Consider the following 20,863-nt stretch of genomic DNA (forward strand, 5'->3'; position numbering starts at 1 on the left):
TGATAAGTATTCTGAACTCAGTATTTTGAGCTCAAATATATTTAAGCAAACATTGACTTCCTTTTCTTTACAAGGAAATAAGATGGACTAAACAAGGCAGAGACAATAAGCTTACCGCCTGCATACACATTTCATGCAGAATGTTGCAGTGCCATTCTGTATAGTATTCTTACAAGAGAAATGGTAAAACAAACCCTACATTAGAACTGTGAATCAGAAGTATCTTTAACAAAAATAGGTGTAGTGGTTTGAATGAGACTCTCCACCCCAACAATAGTCTCATTTGTGTTTTGAATACTTAGGTCCCCAGCTGGAGGCAGTTTGGAAAAGGTGTGCAGCCTTTGGACAGTGTCTGGTATTTTCTGCTGTCATGCTTTCCACAGGAAACATCCCCTGGAACTGTAAGCCCAAGTAAACCCTTTGGTCAGGTGCTCTGTCCCAGTAACAAGAAGGTAACTGCATTACATTTATGTAGTTCAACAGATTCATACTACATATTATTATACAGATCAAAATTTTTAATAACATTTATTTATTTGAGAAAGACAGGAGGGGATAGAGAAAGGCACACCAAGACTTTCTGCCAATGAGAACATCTCCAGATACATATGCCATCTTGTGCAGCAGGCAAATGAACCTGGGCCATCAGGCTTTGCAAGCAAGCTCCTTTAACTGCACAGCCATCTTTCCAGCCTCAAACTCAATATTTTTAAAAGGTACACAGTATAAAAAGTCTTTTCCCAAAATCCATCATCTAGATCCTCTAGAAAAACACATAATCTGGTAGAGAAAGGAAGGGAGGAGGATACTTAATAGGTTGGTATTGTATATATGTAATTACAATGATTGTAATGGGGAGGTAAAATGATGGAGAATGGAATTTCAAATGGGAAAGTGTGGGGGTGGGGAGGGAGGGAATTACTATGGGATATATTTTATAATCATGGAAAATGTTAATAAAAATTAAAAATAAATCATAATCTAACACGACCATCTTCTTTTTAGAACTCAAACACTAGAGTCTGGGGAAATAGCTTGCAGTGCAAGCACGAGGCCTGAGTTTGATCCCTTGCACCCACATAAAAGGCACAGTCATGTACACCTGTAACTACCCAGTGCTGAGGGACAGAGTCACAAGGAAGGCTGGGGTTTGCTGGTCAGTTAGTTTAAATGAAAAACACTTTGAGGTTTAGTGAAAAACCCTGACTCAAGGAAGATAGAAGAGTGATAAAAGAGGATACCAACATCCTCCTTTGGTCTCCACACACATGTATACAGAGCATGTGCATCTACACACAAACACACACAATCAAACATTAACGTGCCACTACACTGAAAATTAAATGTCAACCATGAAGTAAGGAAAGAAATAAGGCCAAACTGTGTACATAAAATCACGTTTAAAAAAAAAATCACTAGTTCAAATAGATTTTTTTTTAAATTATTTATTTATTTGAGAGCGACAGACACAGAGAGAAAGACAGATAGAGGGAGAGAGAGAGAATGGGCGCGCCAGGGCTTCCAGCCTCTGCAAACGAACTCCAGACGTGTGCGCCCCCTTGTGCATCTGCCCAACGTGGGACCTGGGGAACCGCGCCTCGAACTGGGGTCCTTAGGCTTCACAGGCAAGCGCTTAACCGCTAAGCCATCTCTCCAGCCCTCAAATAGATTTTTTAGTATTTTGGTATTCTCACTGCTTTGTCACAAAACCTTTATTCACATTTGTACCAGTAGGATAATACCTTCCAAATGTATAAGTACTTCCAAGAAACATATGAAGAACTAAAAATAAAGAAACTTGGGCTGGAGAGATGGTTTAGCAGTTAAGCACTTGCCTGTGAAACCCAAGGACCCTAGTTCGAGGCTCGATTCCCCAGGACCCACGTAAGCCAGATGCACAAGGGGACGCATGCGTCTGGAGTTCATTTGGCCTGACACGCCCATTCTCCCTCTTTATCTGCCTCTTTCTCTCTGTCTGTTCGCTCTCAAATAAATAAATAAAAATAAACAAAAATAAATAAATAAACTTCCTCTTTCCATATGGTTTTTATAAGAATCTTTCTGCTCATGTTATCATATCACTCAATTAAGTAACTCTGGACCTCATTTAACATACAAATTTCAAAATAAAAGTAAGGTTTTAAACCATGTGGTTAACTAACTACATGGCTAAGGAGATAATCCAGTTGATAAAGTGTTTGCCCTGCAAGCATGAGGAACTGAGTTGAATCCCCAGAGCATGTATAAGATGCTGGGTGTGGTGGTGTGTATCTGTAATTCTAATGCTAGAGAGGTACAGACAGGTAGATCCTTGGTGCTCCTAGGCTAGCCAGTCTAACCTAATTGGCAAGCTCTAGGCCAAGAAGAGACCCTGTTTCAAAATAAATTTTTAAAAAAGGAGGGGTGGTGGTGGATGGCACGGGAGAGAAATAAAGGTTGTCCTTTGGCTTTCACACACCTACTTGTGAGTGTGTACACATACACAAAATGCCAAACTTGCCAGGCATGGTAGCACATGCCTTTATTCCCAGCACTTGGGAGACAGGTAGGAGGATTTCCCTGAGTTCGAAACCACCTAAAACTACATAGTGAATTCCAGGTAATCCTGGGCTAGAGTGAAACCCTACATCACAAAACCAATAAATAAATAAATAAATAAATGCTTTTTAAAAAATTGCCGGTTAATCATAGTACTGTACCTCATGATGGGTGCTTGCAGATCCAGTACTTTCTTCATCTCTAAATTTAATGCTGGGGCACAATGTTCTTCTTTGAAATGGGGTATCCCCTTCATTTGTGGACTTCCTCTAAAAGAAAACGCAAGAGTTTAGACAAAGAAAACGAATTCACTCCCACTGTGGCCAGATTCACAAATCCATCCTTTACATTCACTAATAAAAATCATCTATACACCAACTCAACCTCAGTAATCTTGATAACTGTAACTCATGTTGCCCAGCTATGAGAAAGAAAAACAGATTGCAAAACAAAAACAAAATCACTTAAAAGAAAAGTGGACTCTTGAATGACTGAGATGGGGAGGGGATATGATGGAGAATGGAATTTCAAAGGGGAAAGGGGGGGTATTACCATGGGATATTTTTTATAATCATGGAAAATGTTAATAAAAATTGAGAAAAAATAAAAATAAAATAAGTGAACTCTCATTTCATTTAAAATGACTAAGATCCCTTTCTATGTTAGGAAGCAATAGAAGAAATGTAACATTCTATATATAGCATGTGGTGCAAACTGTTAATTTGTCTTCTATACCTCACCTCTGATTTATATTCTTTGGGTATGTTATCAGGGTGAATGTCAAACTAAAGGATGTAATTATATTTCAATTATTTTTTCTTGCTTTTGAAGAGTCTTTCAAGATTACTCACTTTAAAATGAAAACCCTTGATTTTATCTTGTATAAATACTTTTATTGATTAGGGCTGAAGTATTTATTATTAAGATTTCAAATCAAGTTTAAGTAAATTTTGATTTCTCAAAAAAAATTCATCCCATCTTCTGAGCACACTAAAATACATCAAATTTTAAAACTGACAAGGACAAAAAAAAAATCATCTTATAAAAGCATCAATTCTTTTAGTTAGACAACTGGAAAAGTCATAGGAAATGAGGCTGGACGGATAAACTAAGCCAGATTATAAAGAGAACTAAATAGCCTAAAAATAATATAAGGACTTCCAGTTAAGATGGTGGCATAGGAAACACACCAAAGCAGCCTAGGGGAGCAAAAACACCCCCCCAAAAAAGCCCAGCAAAATACACTCTTCTACTAAAAAGTGTGGTGTGTAAGAAATTATCAACTGCAGCAGAGAAGTAGGAGAGATCCAAAACGTCTGGAGCCCACAGAAGCAGTCAGAAGCAGCTCCAGCAGCAGTTGAACGAGGTCCGCATGGCCACAGCCACAAGGCTCAGCCTGAGCCACAGGAAAAGCCAGATGAGGGGATTCTCCACTCACATCGGAGATCCTCGCAAACTCAAGAAACGTGAAGGGAGGATGGCAGGGACCAACAGAGGTGCAGCTCCTGAGACAGAGGCTCACGAGGACCAGCGGGAGAACTTCAACCACCATCCACAGTCTACCCTTCCTCACCACCAACACAAGAACCAGCAAGCACCAGAGACCTGGAGAAGGGAGCTCACCTACATAGCATCCAGCACTGGCAATCAGAGCAGCGACCCAGCCGGCCTACCTGACCCCACAGCGCAGCAAAGAAGGACCAAAGCAGGAATGTAGCATAATTGAGACCAAAACCATCCCAAAAGACAAGTGGGAGTACACCAGGTCAGTACCTACCAAATAAGCCTGGTATATAGGCTTGAATAGGAAGTGCTAATTGCACCTTCCATGTTAGTATAAATTATACATTAAATCTGATGGATGGTCAGATTTGCCATTCTTAAATAAGCTATATTTTGGGATTCTCATTTGTTGCTTCCTGATTTACAGTGCCTTTGTTTCCTCTTCTGTCATTCCTTAGGGAAGGGTTTCAACTTGGTCACAAGCGCTTACCAGAAATTTTAGCCATCTAGTTGACAGGATTAAGAGTGTGGGGCAACACACATGCTAAGGGTCTGTGACTTTGTTACAGGATCTGGTTGTTATAATACCTACTCTCTTCTTCCTTTTTCATTTAATGTGTACATTGTTTAGTTAGATTTTAGAATCTGCCTGTATTTTGTTCCACTCAGCCTATCTGAATACTCTCATTGCAGGCAAATCCAACATCTAGGGTCACTTTTATAGTTACACTGAGAGTCTAAAGAGCCACACCTGGCACCTTAAGCTCCTACCCTAAAGATATATAATATCAGATTAATTGCTATATCTAATAATACTGCAGATAATTAGAAAATCCAAGCATGAAATTAATCCAAGATGTAAAAGCATGTACATTATAACATAAGAATCATCAAAAGACAAGACAATATAAACCCACCAAAAAAATATTAATGCATCAGAAATTACCTCCAGTGAGATAGACTTAAGAGGAAATTCCTGAGAAAGACTTCAAAAGAATGATTATAAGTATGCTCAAAGAAATCAAAGAGGAAATCTAAGAAATGACAGAGAAAATCAAAGGAAACAAAAAAGACACAGGAAACCAATTTAATGAAATAAGGAGGTCAATAGAAGACATAAACAAGGAAATAGAAATAATAAAGAAAAACCAGTCAGAATTACTAACAATGAAGAACACAGTCAATGAAATAAACAACTCTGTAGAAAATCTCACCAGTAGAATGGATGAAGTAAGAGGACAGAGTATCTAAACTAGAAGATCAGTTAGCAGATCTAATATAGTTCAACAAAGAGAAAGACAAACTAATAGGAAAGTATGAATGGGAATTTCAAGATATTGGGTATACAATGAAAAGACCAACCATAAGAATTCAGGGTATAGTAGAAGAAGAAGAATTTCATTCCAAAGGCATAGTAGGCATTTTCAACAAAATCATAAAGAAAACTTTCCCCAAATTGGGAAAGAGATGCCAATGCAGATACAGGAAGCATTTAGAACACCAAACAGACAAAACCTGGAAAGAAGCTCACCTTGCAATATTATAATTAAGCTACCAAATATACAAACCAAAGAAAATATATTGAAAGCAGTTAGAGAAAAATCAAGTCACAAAGGCAAGGCCATCAGAATCACAGCAGATTACTTAACACAAACTTTAAAAGCCAGAACGGCATGGAGTGATGTATTCCAAGTTCTGAAAGATAACAACTGTCAACCAAGGTTATTTTATCTTGCAAAGCTATCCATTCAAACAGACAGAGAAATAAGGACATTCTACAACAAAACCAGGCTAAAGGGATATTTGAAGATAAAACCAGTGCTACAAAAAATACTTGAAAGGATCCTCCATGCTGAAGAGAAAGAAAAGCACACATATAAGGAACCTGGAAAAAACAAACCATACTCAAATACTAGTTAATACAAGAGAGCAAAGGTAAAACTGGAAGAACTACAAAACAAGAAAAATGGCAAAAATAAAATAAACACCTTTCAATAATAACTCTTAATATAAATGGCCTCAATGCCCCAACCAAAAGACATAGGTTTGCAGACTGGGTTAAAAAGCAAGATCCTTCAATTTGTTGCCTCTAAGAAACTCACCTTTCTACAAAGGATGGATACTTTCTTAGGGTAAACGGCTGGAAAATGGTGTTTCAAGCAAATGGCCCTTAAAAACAGCAGGAGTCACTATCCTAGTATCTGACAAAATAGACTTCAGTCCAACAATAGTTAGGAAAGATAAGAAAGGTCACTTTGTATTGATTACAGGCACACTCCAATGGAAGGACATTACAATCCTAAACATATATGCACCTAACATGGGGGCTCCCAAATTCATCAAACAAACACTATTAGAACTAAGGTTACAGATAACACCAAACACAGTTGTAGTGGGTGACTTCAACACCCCACTCTCATCAATTGACAGGTCATCTCAGCAAAACTTAAACAGAGATGCATCTGGATTAAATGAGGTTATAGAACTAATGGACCTAACACATATATACAGGACATTTCTTTTTTTTTAATCGTTTTTATTTTTTGATAGAGAGAGAGAGAAAATGGGCTCGTCAGGGCCTCCAGCCACTGCAAACGAACTCCAGATGCATGCGCCCCCTTGTGCATCTGGCTAACGCGGGTCCTGGGGAATGGAGCCTTGAACCGGGGTCCTTAGACTTCACAGGCAAGCACTTAACCGCTAACCCATCTCTCCAGCCCTTTTTTTTTTTTTAAGTAGAGGAAAATAATCTTTAATTTTCTCTGCATCTGCATTCATCTGAGCATACATTTGTCTTCGATACAAAAAAAAGTAAAACAATTGATTAGAAATTCTAGGATATCATAACTGATTCTTGACCTGTGCATGAATGCCTTCTGCAATGGTGAGGTCATCATTATCTACTACTCAACAGATATTGAACTGTATCAGGACAGTCTTTGTACTTAAAAACTAGAGCAACTTTCTTTAAATGCAAACATAAAAACTAATGACAGGGAAACCAAGGCCAGGAGCTTCACGTAAATTATAAAATGGTCAGTGGGAGAGTTTTGAGAATGGTTACTGTGGGGAAAAGGAGATATTAGAAAAAAGGACTGGGAAATTCCACCTGATGGCTGTGACACAGGTCATCTAAGAATAGCTACAAGAATATGTCTTAATTTTTAGTCATTCATTTTATTACATGATATGGCTTGTCCCCAAGTTGCCCATGGTGGTGGGATTCGCAGGTGGTGAAAGTTGGAAGAGAGGGGGTCTTAGAGAAGGAAATGTTTGGATCACTTGAGGGTGCTCCCCATATACAGTACATTTCATACAAATGCTACAGAATATACATTCTATTCAGCAGCACATGGAACATTCTCCAAAATAGACCATATTAGGACGCAAAACAAATCTTAACAAATATTGGAAAATTAGTAAAATTAAGAGATGAAAAAGGAACCATCACAACAGATAGCAGGGAAATTCAAAAAATCATAGGGACATACCATAAGAACATATACTCCACTAAGTTTGAAAATCTAAAAGAAATGATTTTCTTGGTTCATATGACCTACCTAAATTAAATCAAGATGTGATTAATCACTTAAATAGACCTATAAGAAGTATGGAAATCCAAGCGGTTATAAAAAATCTTCCAAATAAAAAAACTCAGGCACAGATGGACTCACTGGTGAATTTTATCAGACCATCATGGCAGAACTAACACCAATGCTTCTTAAACTTTTCCATAAAATAGAAAAAGAATGAATCCTACCAAACTCCTTCTATGAAGCCAGCATAACCTTGATATGAAAACCAGGCAAAGATAGATCAAAAAAAGAAAATAACAGACCAATCTCCCTCATGAACATAGATGTAAAAATTCTCAACAAAATATTGGCAAACAGAATACAAGAATATATCAGAAAGATCACTCACCCAGACCAAGTAGGCTTTATCTCAGAGATGCAGGGATGGTTCAACATATGCATATCAATAAATGTAATACATTATATAAATAGACTGAAGGAAAATAATCACATGATTATCTCATTAGATGAAAAAAAAAAGCATTTGACAAAATCCAACATCCCTTCAAGATAAAAGTCCTATAGAGACTGGGAACAGAAGGAACATTATCTTAACATAATAAAGGCTATTTATGACAAGCCGGCAACCAACATATTACTAAATGGAGAAAAACTTGAAACTTTTCCAAAAACTCAGGAAAAAGATAAGGGTGTCCACTGTCTCCACTGTTATCTAATATAGTACTGGGAGTCTTAACTATAGCAATAAGGCAAGAGATACAAATAAAAGGGATACAAATTAGAAAGGAAGAGAGCAAGTTGTTATTATTTGAAGATGACATGATTCTATATATAAAGGACCCTAAAGACTCTACCAGCAAACTGTTAGAGCTGATAAATACCTATAGCCATGTAGCAGGATACAAAATAAACACACCAAAATCAGTAGCCTTCCTATATGCTAACAACAAACACACAGAGGATGAAATCAGAGAAGCACTCCCATTCACAATTGCACACAAAAAAATAAAGTACCTTGGAATAAACCTAGCCAAGGAAGTGAAGGATCTCTACAGTGAAAAATTTAAAACACTCAAGCGAAAATTTGCAGAAGACACCAGGAAATGGAAAGACACCCTTGTTCTTGGATCAGAACAAATATTATGAAAATGGCAATCTTACCAAAAACAATCTACACATTTAATGCAATCCCCATCAAAATTCCAATGGCAGTCTTCACAGAAATAGAAAAAACAATCCATAAATTCATTTGGAATCACAAAAAAATCTTGAATATCTAAAACAATTTTGAGCAACCAAAATAAGGCTTGTGGTATCACCATACTTGATTTAACCTATACTACAGAGCATAGTAACAAAAACAGCATGGTACTGGCACAAAAACAGGTATGTAGATCAATGGAACAGAATAGAGGACCCAGTTGTAAGTTCAGATAGCTACAGCCACCTGATATTCAACAAAAACACCAAAAATACTCACTAGAGAAAAGACAGCCTCTTCAGCAAATAGTGCTGGGAAAACTGGGTATCTGTAAAAGGATGAAAATAGATCCTTATCTCTCTCCATGCACAAGAATTAAGTCCAAATGGATCAAAGACCTTAACATCAGACCTGAAACTCTGAAACTGCTAGAGGAAAAAGTAGAAGAAACCCTTCAACATACTGGTCTTGATAAAAACTTTCTGAATATAACCCCAATTGATCAGGCTATAAAACCACAGAATAACCGCTGGGACCTACCTCAGGAAATTACCAAGATTTTGTATAGCAAAGGACACTGTGAATAAAGCAAAGAGGCAACCTACAGAATGGGAAAAAATCTTTGCCAGCTATACATCTAATAGAGGATTAAAATCTAGGATATACAAAGAACTAAAAAAATTAAATAAGAAATCAAACAAGCAATTAAAAGATGGACTATGGAACTAAATAGAGTTCTCAAAAGAAGAAAGATGGATGGCATATAAGCATCTAAAAAATGTTCTACATCCCTAGTCATCAGGGAAATGCAGATTAAAACTATGTTGAGATTCCATTTCACTCCTGTCGGATTGGCTACCATTATGAAAACAAATGACCATAAATGCTGATGAGGAGGCCAAAAAAGAAGAACCCTTCTACACTGTTAGTAGGAATGTAATCTGGTCCAGCCATTGTGGAAATCAGTGTGGAGGTTCCTAAGACAACTAAAAATAGATCTACCATATGACCTAGCTATAGCACTCCTAGGCATATATCCTAAGGACTCATCTCATTGCCTTAGAGATACTTGCTCAACCATGTTTATTGTCCCTCAATTCACAATAGCTGGGAGATGGAACCAGCCTAGATGTGAGTGGATAATGAAGATATGGCACATTTATACAATGAAGTTCCACTCAGTGGTAAAGAAAAATGAAGTTATGAAATTTTCAGGAAAATGGATTGGTCTGGAAAAGATTATATAAGTGAGGCAATCCAGGCCAAGAAAGCCAAAGGTCACATGTTCTCTCTCATATGTGGTTCCTGGCTATAGATCACTGGACATAAGTGTGAGTAGGAAGAAAACTCAATAGCAAAGGCCAGTAAGTGAGAAAACACATATAAAGGGAAGAGAAAGGAAGGGAAGGGGGTACTTAATAGGATGGTATTGGACATATGTAAGTAGAAGAATAGATAAATGGGGGTGAAAAGGCCCAAACTGACGTCAGGGGAAGAGAGTGAGTAAAGGAAAGGTGGATGGAAGGCTAATCAAAATCTAAGAGAATATAAATAGATCACATGGAAGCCTACTTTTTTGGACAACGGAATACTCAGGAGCCGTAGATTGTTGCTAAAAATTTTTCAGTGCCAGGGATGGGGTACCTTCCACTGAGTTGTTCACCACGGAGGTCCCTGATGCCCCCAAAACATTAGAGAGCATTGCTGAGGCTCTTGGTTTTCCATCAGGAATAGATGGTAAGACCCTATTGCTGAAGACTCCACATACTTGGTCGGCATGGCCACTGAGAAATCCTGCTGAAACTGAGCTGATAACCTTCTTCATGTAGACCAGCTGAAAGAAAGCTGGAAGCCACCATTTGGCATGCAGTTCAGTGGGAGAGAGAGAAATCACCAGTGAAGATACTCAACAATGGACACTGCAAGTCTTATATTTTGCCAGCCAGGCCAAATGAGCTAACAGGTACAATAGTGGTATGCCTGTCATGGTGGAAACCAACTGCCCTCTAATTGGACTGGAGGCCAGTTCCATGGGAGGAAATACATCCGATACTGAAAACTTAAAACAGGGGTAGTCATGAGCCCTAGGCTTGTAACGTCTGCTGATGTCTGGATAAATGTATATACTATGCTTATCAAACTGCCCACTAAGTACTTCTCTTAATGTTCATATCCATATATTAATGTTATTCTCACTTTTGGTAGAGAAGCTTCTCTTTTGAGATGGCAGTGACCTTGGGATGACTCAGAAGGCATCATAGTGCTGGAAAGAAGTGACTGAACTGCTCAGCACTGCAGTATCTCTATCATACCTTCCAGGCTCAGGGTCTTTTACGGAAGAGGTGGCAGAAAGAATGTAAGAGCCAAAGGAAGGGTAGGACTCCTTACAACGTGCTCTCCCAGACACAAAATGGCCTGGATATCCACCTCACAGTGCCTGACACTACCTACACAAGACCATCATAAGAGGAGGAAAAGATCATGACATCAAAATAAAAGAGAGACTGATTGAGAGGGGGAGGGGATATGATGGAGAATAGCATTTCAAAGGGGAAAATGGAGGGAGGGAGAGCATTACCATAGGATATTGTTTACAATCATGGAGGTTGTTAATAAAAAAGTAAATAAATAAATAGAGAATTTGGTGTTTGTTTTGTTTTTTAAATCTAAATCTTAAGTAAGCTCAAGCCGTTCTCCAATCATGATTTTTTTTTTGAGACACAGTCTCATATAGCCTAGGCTGACCCTAAACTTCTGGCCCTCTTGCCTTCATTTTTTGAATTCTAGGTTAAATGGAATGCACTACCATTATGGATTTTGTGGAATTGGGGATAGATGTCAGGGCTCTGTGCGTGTTAGATAATCACTCTATCAACTAAGTTCACACATTCCATTTGTTTGTTTATTTGAGAAAGAGGCAAGGTGGAGGGAGAAGGGAAAGAGACAGGCAAAGAATGGGTGCACCAGAACCTCTAGCCACTGCAAACAAACTCCAGATGCATGTGCATCTGGTTTTACATCGGTATTGGGGAATTGCTCCTGGATCCTTTGGCTTTGCAGGCAAGTGCCTTTACCGCTAAGCCATCTCTCCAGCCCACACATTCCTTTTTAAAAAGGGTCTTACTGTATATTCCAGGCTGGCCTTACACTCACAATCCTTGGGGTTTGGCTTCCCACGCTTGGGTCTAAGCATTCTTGATTTTTCTTAATGCAGTGTGAAGTCTCAGTCAACCTTTTTTTTTTTTTTTTTGGTTTTTCTAGCCCAGGCTGATCTGGAATTCACTCTGTAGTCTCAGGATGGCCTTAAACTCATGGCGATCCTCCTATCTTTGCCTCCTGAGTGCTGGGATTAAAGGCGTGCACCACCACACCTGGCTTAGGTCAACAACACATTTAGATTGCGGCAATTCTCAAAGCAAAGAAGTTAAAACATTTATAGTGTGTCACTGGATATCTAAAGCTATGTGACTAAAAATATAGCTGGTTTATAAACAACATTCAGGCAGACTTTAAAGTGTACTTTTGGTAAACTTTCATTTATTTTAGTACATGAAATCCAATAATTTAACTTCTGAGTTAAACTGCACAAATATCAGAAATTGTTCAAAGAAAAGGCCTCAGGCTATTGCAAAATTCAAGATGTGAAAAAAAGAATATCCCTTTATTTATGAAACATAATATACACAGAATTTGTTAAAGCCCAGACTGAAACAGTGACATTAATTTGCCTTTACAATTTTAACATAGCTTTATAAAATGTTTTTAAAATTGTTATTTTATATTTACATATAAATGTAAACAAGTTTTAATGCTCTTATATTACTCAAATTTCAGTTAAAAGCATTATTATAAATAAGTAAACAATAGTTATATAAAAAGTAACCAGTAACAAAAGTTTATTGCTACAATAAGGAAGCTAGCTTTACAAACACTTTGCATTTTCAGGTATTGTTGCAGTCCGGTTCGCATTGCTGGTAGAAATCACCCAACAAAGAGCAGCTTCTGGGAAAAAGATTTATTTTGGCTTACAGGCTCAAGGGGAAGCTCCACAATGGCAGGGGAAAATGATGGCATGAGCAGACGGTGGACATCACCCCCTGGCCAACATAAGGTGGACCACAGCAACAGGAGGGTGTGCCAAACACTGGCATGGGGAAACTGGCTATAAAGCTCATAAGCCCACCCCCAACAATACACTCCCTCCAGGAGGCATTAATTCCCAAATCTCCATCAGCTGGGAACCTAGCATTCAGAACACCTAAGTTTCTGGGGGACACCTGAATCAAACCACCACAGATACTATGGCTGAATACTTATACCAAAGTTCTCATAAACAATCAAGGCTGTCACTGCTTATGTTTGAGATGTGGCTCAAATTGAGGCTTGTTTTAGAACAAAAACACTTGTATGGTTTGATAGCTTAAGGTATCTTTCAAATTGCAATTCAATATAACTCATATTTAATTAACCAGAATCCCCCTCTTTTCAGAATGTCTATAAATTCTTAAATACTTAGTAGAGGCAGCCATTATATTTAACAACTCAAAAAGTAACCCAGACAATAACATTAGTTGCAAATTACTAAAAATCTTCACATAACTTATGTTAGATACACAGAAAACAACTCAGAAGGTAGTTTTTATTGTTTGTTTGTTTGTTTTGGTTTTTCGAGGTAGGGTCTCATTCTAGCTCAGGCTGACCTGAAATTTACTACTAGTCTCAAGGGTGGCCTTGAACGCATGGCAATCCTCCTATCTATGCCTCCTGAGTACTGGGATTAAAGGTGTACGCCACCATGGCCGGCTCAGAAAGTAGTTTTAAAAGTGGCTTTTCTAAATAAAAGCAAAAACCAAACTGACACCCAGCTGATGAAAAATGTCTTCATTTTTTTCTCCATGTCTAAATGATTGTGGCCAAATTGAGTACAAGAAACTGTAGGAAAGCAAAAATGAAATAATCCATTTTGAGAATTTTGTTTTACAAGCATTTTCTATTAGCTGGTTTTTCAGGTTCCTATACTAAAGAATGCTAAGTCATTTATGTAAATAAAAGGTAATGAAAAATAAAATATTTCCATGAGGTAGGTCCATTATGGGGTCTAATCTGCATTACTCTTGAGGAAGGAGTAATTTTCCATTGAACTGATTTTAAACAAAAGGCAAATCATAGTATTTTCAAAGATTTCATAAGAATTACATAGAATCTGGGTGTGGTGGCACAAGCCTTTTAATCCCAGCCCTCCAGAGGCAGAGATAGGAGGACTGCCATGAGTGTGAGGCTAGTTGAGTTTCAGGCCAGCCTAAGCTACAATAAGACCCTACCTTGAAAAAAATTACATAGAATTATTAAGTGGAAAAAAAAATTAGATTGCCCTTAATACATGTCAATTACGCTTTGGAGTGCTATCAGTAGTAAACTGTTACTATGACAAATTCAACAAGCATTTACTGGAACAAATTCTCTTGTGCAAAAATCTCAAATACTGGTGTCAGCTAAAGAATAATATGGAAGATGACCTAATGGATTTGGGGTGTGGGGAACAGGAACTTCAAGAATTCAGTTCAGTAGACAGCTAGTATGGTGGCACATGTCTGTAATTATGGCACTCTGGAGCCTGAGGCATGAGAACTATAAATGGTGTGTGAAGACATTTTGGCCTATATAGTAAAATCCTGACTCAAAAAATAAAACTAAACTAAAAATAGAATATAGTCAATTATAGCATTTTCCTATCCAACATAACATGTCAGGTCTCTATTTTCTTCTGAGCATATATAATTCAAGTGTTCTTGTCTACAAAACTCCCCTGATAAACAAGTCCTTTCCCTTCATATACTATTATGGCTTTCTACAACACTCATTCACTTGGCAATTATCACTTTAAAATGCCATTGACTTATTTATTTTTAAATTTCTTTTTTGGTGCTAGGGATCAAATCCCTGAACTTGTATATTCTAGGATTCTAGGCAAGTGCTCTATCATTGAGACAATCTTATCCCTTGACATGAATTTACACATAAATATTTTACAAATGATAGTAAGCATATGATAAATGGCTGATTACGATACTAAAAACGATCCTATTCCAGATTTCCAAATAATAAGATTATTATGGAATGTGCCAGGCTTGATCTTGAGAGTTGTGCAGTCCTAAGCAAGCTCTGAGACAACAGAGATTTTGGTCCTCTAAACAGTTCTGTGAAAATTCAGAATGGTTCTGAATACAATTGTTTGGTATCTCTCTCTCTCTCTTTTCTTTTCTTTTTTCTTTTTGTGTATGTGTGCATTCCATGTGCATGCACATATAGAAACAAGAGGAGAGAGTATCAGATGTCCTCTTACAATTCATCCACTTACTTCTTTGAGACAAGGTCTCTGTCTCAACCTGGGGCTGCTGTCTGTCAGCAAGCTCCAGTGATTCTCAAATCTTCACTCACCCTCTCCCGACTGTGGACTGGAGTTCTGGGGAAATGAACTTAGTTGGTGGTTTCTGGCCTGAGAGGCCTTCTTTCCTAAGCAACAAGCGTTCTTTACTACCAAGCCATTTCCCTAGACCTGACTGTTTCCTTTTTATGGGGAGGGGTTGTTGTGGGTTAAATCAGGACCTCACACATGCTAAGCACATACTCTATCACTGAGCTGCAACCCTGCAATTATTTATTTGTGTGCCCATAATAATGAAAGAGATGTGCTTAACTATACTCCAACAGAAAAAAAGTTAATAGTTATTTTATAATTCTAACAATCCCAAACTATCCATTTAGAAACAAACAAAAACAATGACAAAATACAATTAAGTGCCTACAGTAAGATGGCACATCAACAGGCAAAGAACATAACTGCTTATCTTAAGTAAAGACAAACAACTGAGGCAGGAGGATTTAAATTTCAAGGCCAGCCTAGGCTACATAATAAAAACCTGTAACAAGAAAGAAACAAAAGTTTTCTTTCTATGTTCTAAACTACTATGTATGGTGGGAGAACCCACAGCAGTTTTGCTAAACTGTAGAGAAAAACTACTCCCCGGCAAAGAAGCAGAAGTAGCAATATTGATTTATTTATGAAAAACATGGAGAGGGAGAGATAGAGAGAAAGAGACAGAAACTGAGAGAAAAAGGCACATAGAGAGGGAGAAAGTAAGCATGCCAGGACTCCTGCCACCTCCAATGAACTCTAGGCACATGCAGCACTTTGTGCCTTTGGCTTTATGCTGGTACTGGGGAAATTAAACCCTGGCCATTAAGCTTTGCAAATAAGCACCTTTAACCACTGAGCAATCTCTCCAGTACAGAAGAAACAGGTTTTTTTTTTTTTTTTTGAAGAGTACTAATATCCATTATCAATTTCATCAACTAAACCCACAATAAGGTATATATCAAATAGGAAGAAAGCAGTTAAAATTTTCTCTCTAAAAAAAGTAACACTCTGAACTCAGTAGCAAACACGGGGATATGGCTACAAAACATTTAAATCAAAAGTATACTGAATATATATAATGGTGGACCCATAAAATTAGAATGGAATGGAAAATTCCTACTGCTTAGTGGTGCTGTAGCTATTGTTAACACGTAACACAACACATTTGCTATTCAAGTGTTTCTGATGATGCTGATATAATCAAACTTACTTAGTTGCCAGTTAAATGTTAATTAGGGTTTCTGGTTTTGGTTATCCCAAAGACATCAAAAATATGCTTGGCTATAAGAATAAGAAGAAAAAACTTGAACCTTTTATTTTAGGTATGTTTAGATACACAGATATCGTCGTCGAACAACTGACTATAGTAACCAGCACAGAGACACACATACAGTGTACAGCCTTGTAAATGAGACTATAAAAGCTATGCAGCTACCGTATCTACAACAGATAGGTTTTTCTAAGCACACTATAGGACATTCATATAATATATGATACTCCTAATGATTTCTTAGAACCTATCTTTGGTCTTCAGTGACATAAAATTATAAGATGTATATGTTCATGGAAACTTTGCTATGTGTAACCAATTCAGACCTCTTTACTCTCTAAATTTGGTACAATTTACTGGATGCTTATGGCACATATGTAGGCTTCTTTCAAGGAAGTTGAATTTTTGAAAATAAACTGTTGAAATTAGAAATTGCTAACCTTGGTTAGTCCCTTCAGCCAGTACTAATTGAGAGCAAACTGGTAGCAAGTTTCACATGCCTGATGAAGTATGTTGGGGAAGAGAGAGAGAGAGGAAGATTTCAGCTTCATTAAATGGTTGTTTTAGAAGTTTTTTTTTTTTTTTTGGCATATGTATGTGCATGTGGAGGTCAGAGGGCAATTCTGGGTGTCATACTCCCAGACACTATCTACCTACTTTGAGACAGGGTCTTTCAACTGGTCTACAACTCACTGATTAGGCTAGAATGGTTGGGCAGTGAGCCCTTCCTGCTTCCATCTCCCCTGCTATTATGCCCAGGTGTGCATACTTGTGAGGCAAGCACTATAACAACTCAGTCTCAGACTCTTTTCTTTTCAGTGAATTATTTATTTAATATTTGATAATTAAATATACCTAATTTTAATACAGTAGCCATTTAAAGTTTGTGGTGCAAGCACAATCAACTCCTAAGCCATATACAGCCCCAGTACCATTTTGAGAACTTTGGAGTCAGTAAGTCTCTTTAAAATAAATAAATAAAAAAGGTTAAGTTGGACATGGTGGCACATGACTGTAGTTCTACCTATTTGAGAGACTGATGTAGGAGGATCACTGAATTCACTAGTCCAGAGACCAGCATGAGCAATATAGTAGTCTCTGTCTCAAAAACAAAGTTGGGGGCTGGAGAGATGGCTTAGCGGTTAAGCGCTTGCCTGTGAAGCCTAAGGACCCCGGTTCGAGGCTCGGTTCGCCAGGTCCCATGTTAGCCAGATGCACAAGGGGGCGCACACATCTGGAGTTCGTTTGCAGAAGCTGGAAGCCCTGGCGCGCCCATTCTCTCTCTCTCCTCTGTCTTTCTCTCTGTGTCTGTCACTCTCAAATAAATTTAAAAAAAAAAAAAAAAAAAAACAAAAAAAAAAAAAACAAAGTCGGGGTTGGAGAGAGATGGTTCAATGGTTAAGGCTCTTGCCTATAAAAACAAATGACTGGAGTTTGATTGCCCAGTACCCACATAAATAAAGCCAGATGATCAAAGTGGTGCATAGTAGCTGGAGGCCCTGGAACACCCATTCTCTCCCCCACCCTCCAAAAACAAATTAAAAAAAAATTTTAAACACGAAGGTGTTTAATAGTACTACAAGTAGAAAAACAGAAGGGGAGAGGGAGATCTCAGCTTTCAACAGAGTATACATGATGTGAACTTATTTGTTAAAATTATTTTCATTATGAAGAAATTAAATATAAGCATTTCTATCATGAACTTCACCACAAATTCCAGAATGTAAATTTAAAAACATGCCTTCAGCCAGTCGTCACACTGGTCTCTGCAACTAACATGAAAAGGTATTTTAATATGAAATAGAATTTATAAAAATGTAAAAGTAGAAATTTTATTTATCTAAGACTAAATGACCTTTTTTCCCTATAAATTCAAGACATATAAATGACCTTTTGAGATAGAGCTAGAGAGAACACTAAGAAAACTGTTAAAGATCAGCTGATCTGTATTCACAGACAGAGGGTAATGAAAATTGGTGCTATCACAGAATACAGGAAAGCTAAGATCCCCCAGGAAAAAAATTCCATGTGATGAACTCATAAGATTTGGAGAGGAGAAACAAGAGACAACAGTATTTCTATAATTGAGGAATAGATACTTAACTACCAGTCCTATCTATGCTGCTTCTGTTCTTTGGGCTGCTAAAAATCTTTTATTTTTCATTCCTTATGCCCCAAAAATATCCCCCAAAGTAGCAAATGGCTGGATAAGGCAAAAACAAGGTCGAAGCAGTGCAGTGTTTTCCTCATGCGGGACACTGATTATAAAAGATGACATATGAAGTTAAGTTTCTTTTTTAATTGAACAGCTAACAAACTGTCTATTTACATTTCCCCTGGAAACCACAAACTAGGTAGCAACTGAATCTCTAGATGACAATTCAAAGCTGAAAAGATTAAAAATTAAAAAACAAAACAAGTCCCCGTATCCAATTAAGAAAGCCCATCTACATCTAAGCTAATCAGTAGTGGTGGTGCTATTTGACTCTGGAGGTTGAAAAACATCCAACAACCAACCCCACTTAGGGAATATTTACATCTGTTTGCCTTTTCCCTGTTCCCAACTTGTAAATAAAGATCAGATTTTGTTAACTCTATTATAGAAAACTTTTTTTGAGGCAAGTCCAACAGACTGGCCTTTTTTTAATGCAAGAGAGTGACGAGAGAGAGAGAGAATTGGTGTGCTAGGGCCTCTAGTCACTACAACTGAACTCCAGATGCATGTGCCACCTTGCGTGCTTGTATCACCTTGTGCATCTGGCTTACATGGGACATGGAGAGTTGAACATAGGTCCTTAGGCTTCGCAGCACCTTAAGCGCTAAGCCATCTCTAGCCCTATTACAGGAAACTTTTAAAAAGCACTATTTTTATTTTTACTTATTTGCAAGCAGAGAGAGAGAGAGAGAGGAGAGACAGAGACAGACAGAAAAAGAATGGGCATGCCAGGGCCTGTAGCCACTGCAAATGAACTCCCAAATGCATGTGCCCCTTGTGCATCTGGCTTACATGAGTCCTGGGAAAATCAAACCTGGGTCCTTTGGCTTCACCGGCAAGTGCCTTAACTGCTAAGCCATCTCTCCAGCCCGTAAAAAAAATTTTTTTTAAAAATTTGTCCATTTTTATTTATTTGAGAGTGACACAGAGAGAGAATGGGCGCACCAGGGCTACCAGCCACTGCAAACGAACTTCAAGCGTGTGCGCCCCCTTGCGCATCTGGCTAACGTGGGTCCTGGGCAATCGAGCCTTGAACTGGGGTCCTTAGACTTCACAAGCAAGCACTTAACCACTAAGCCATCTCTCCAGCCCTTAAAAAACATTTTTAAAATCATTTTTATTTATGTATTTGAGACAGAGAGAAAGTAGCAGAAAGTCTTAAGTATGGAGACACCAGGGCCTCCTGCCACTGTAAATTAATTCCAGATGCATAGCACACTTTGTACATTGGCTTTGCCTTTGTACTGGGCAATCAAACCTGGGCTGTGAAACTTTGCAAACAAGTGCCTTTAACCACTAAGCATCTCTCCAACCCTATACAACTTCATAAGTAGTTTCACTTAAAGTGCCAACTGGACAATAAACTATACAGAAATCACTTTACAAAACAAGAGGGTAATGCCAGGCATGGTGGCACACACCTTTAATCTCAGCACTTGGGAGGCAGAAGTAGGAGGATCACTGGGAGTTCATGAATTCCCAGTCAGCTTGGGCTAGAGTGAGACCCTACCTCAACCCCCCCTCCCACCAAAATAAGAGGTTAAGTTCCTCCAAATGCCACTTTCTTTTTTTTTTATTAACATTATCCATGACTATAAAACTATTGGTTTTTTTTTAATATTTTTTATTTTATTATTTGAGAGCGACAGACACAGAGAGAAAGACAGATAGAGGGAGAGAGAGAGAGAGAGAGAGAATGGGCGCGCCAGGGCTTCCAGCCACTGCAAACGAACTCCAGACGTGTGCGCCCCCTTGTGCATCTGGCTAACGTGGGACCTGGGGAACCGAGCCTCGAACCAGGGTCCTTAGGCTTCACAGGCAAGCGCTTAACCGCTAAGCCATCTCTCCAGCCCCAAATGCCACTTTCTACAGAGAACCTATAGTTTGTTTTTATTCAATATAAAGGAAGAACTTTTACTTGTATTGGAAGAAATTTGGTCATAGGATTGGGATCTACAGTCAGTGAGGGCAATATTACACTATTACAATTGATTTGCCACTGCATTTCCCTATTGTTTGTCTAGTACTGACATTTGTAAACAAAGCAGTACTACTAGTATTTGGAGCAATCTGTATAGCAACATTACATCAAGTACACTTCGTTTTTTCTTCATAACACTCACTGCTTCTCTTTGCATATTTGGGTTTCCTCCTCTTTAGTAAAGTAAGTTCATTTTAAAAT

General features: G+C 38.1%; 1 protein-coding gene across 2 annotated transcripts in view; it reads right to left on the bottom strand.

Annotated features, from left to right (window-relative positions):
- The window catches only part of Ric1 (RIC1 homolog, RAB6A GEF complex partner 1), a 127,346-nt gene that overhangs the window by 60,944 nt on the left and 45,539 nt on the right, over window positions 1–20,863 (bottom strand). For both annotated transcript variants that reach the window (XM_004653178.2, XM_045149157.1), the window contains one exon: window positions 2,700–2,807. In XM_004653178.2, coding sequence (XP_004653235.2) covers window positions 2,700–2,807 — 108 coding nt within the window. The remainder of the gene's footprint in view (window positions 1–2,699; window positions 2,808–20,863) is intronic.

The sequence above is a fragment of the Jaculus jaculus genome, chromosome 1 (genome assembly GCF_020740685.1).
Source record: "Jaculus jaculus isolate mJacJac1 chromosome 1, mJacJac1.mat.Y.cur, whole genome shotgun sequence".
In the NCBI taxonomy this organism is placed as follows: Eukaryota; Metazoa; Chordata; class Mammalia; order Rodentia; family Dipodidae; genus Jaculus; species Jaculus jaculus.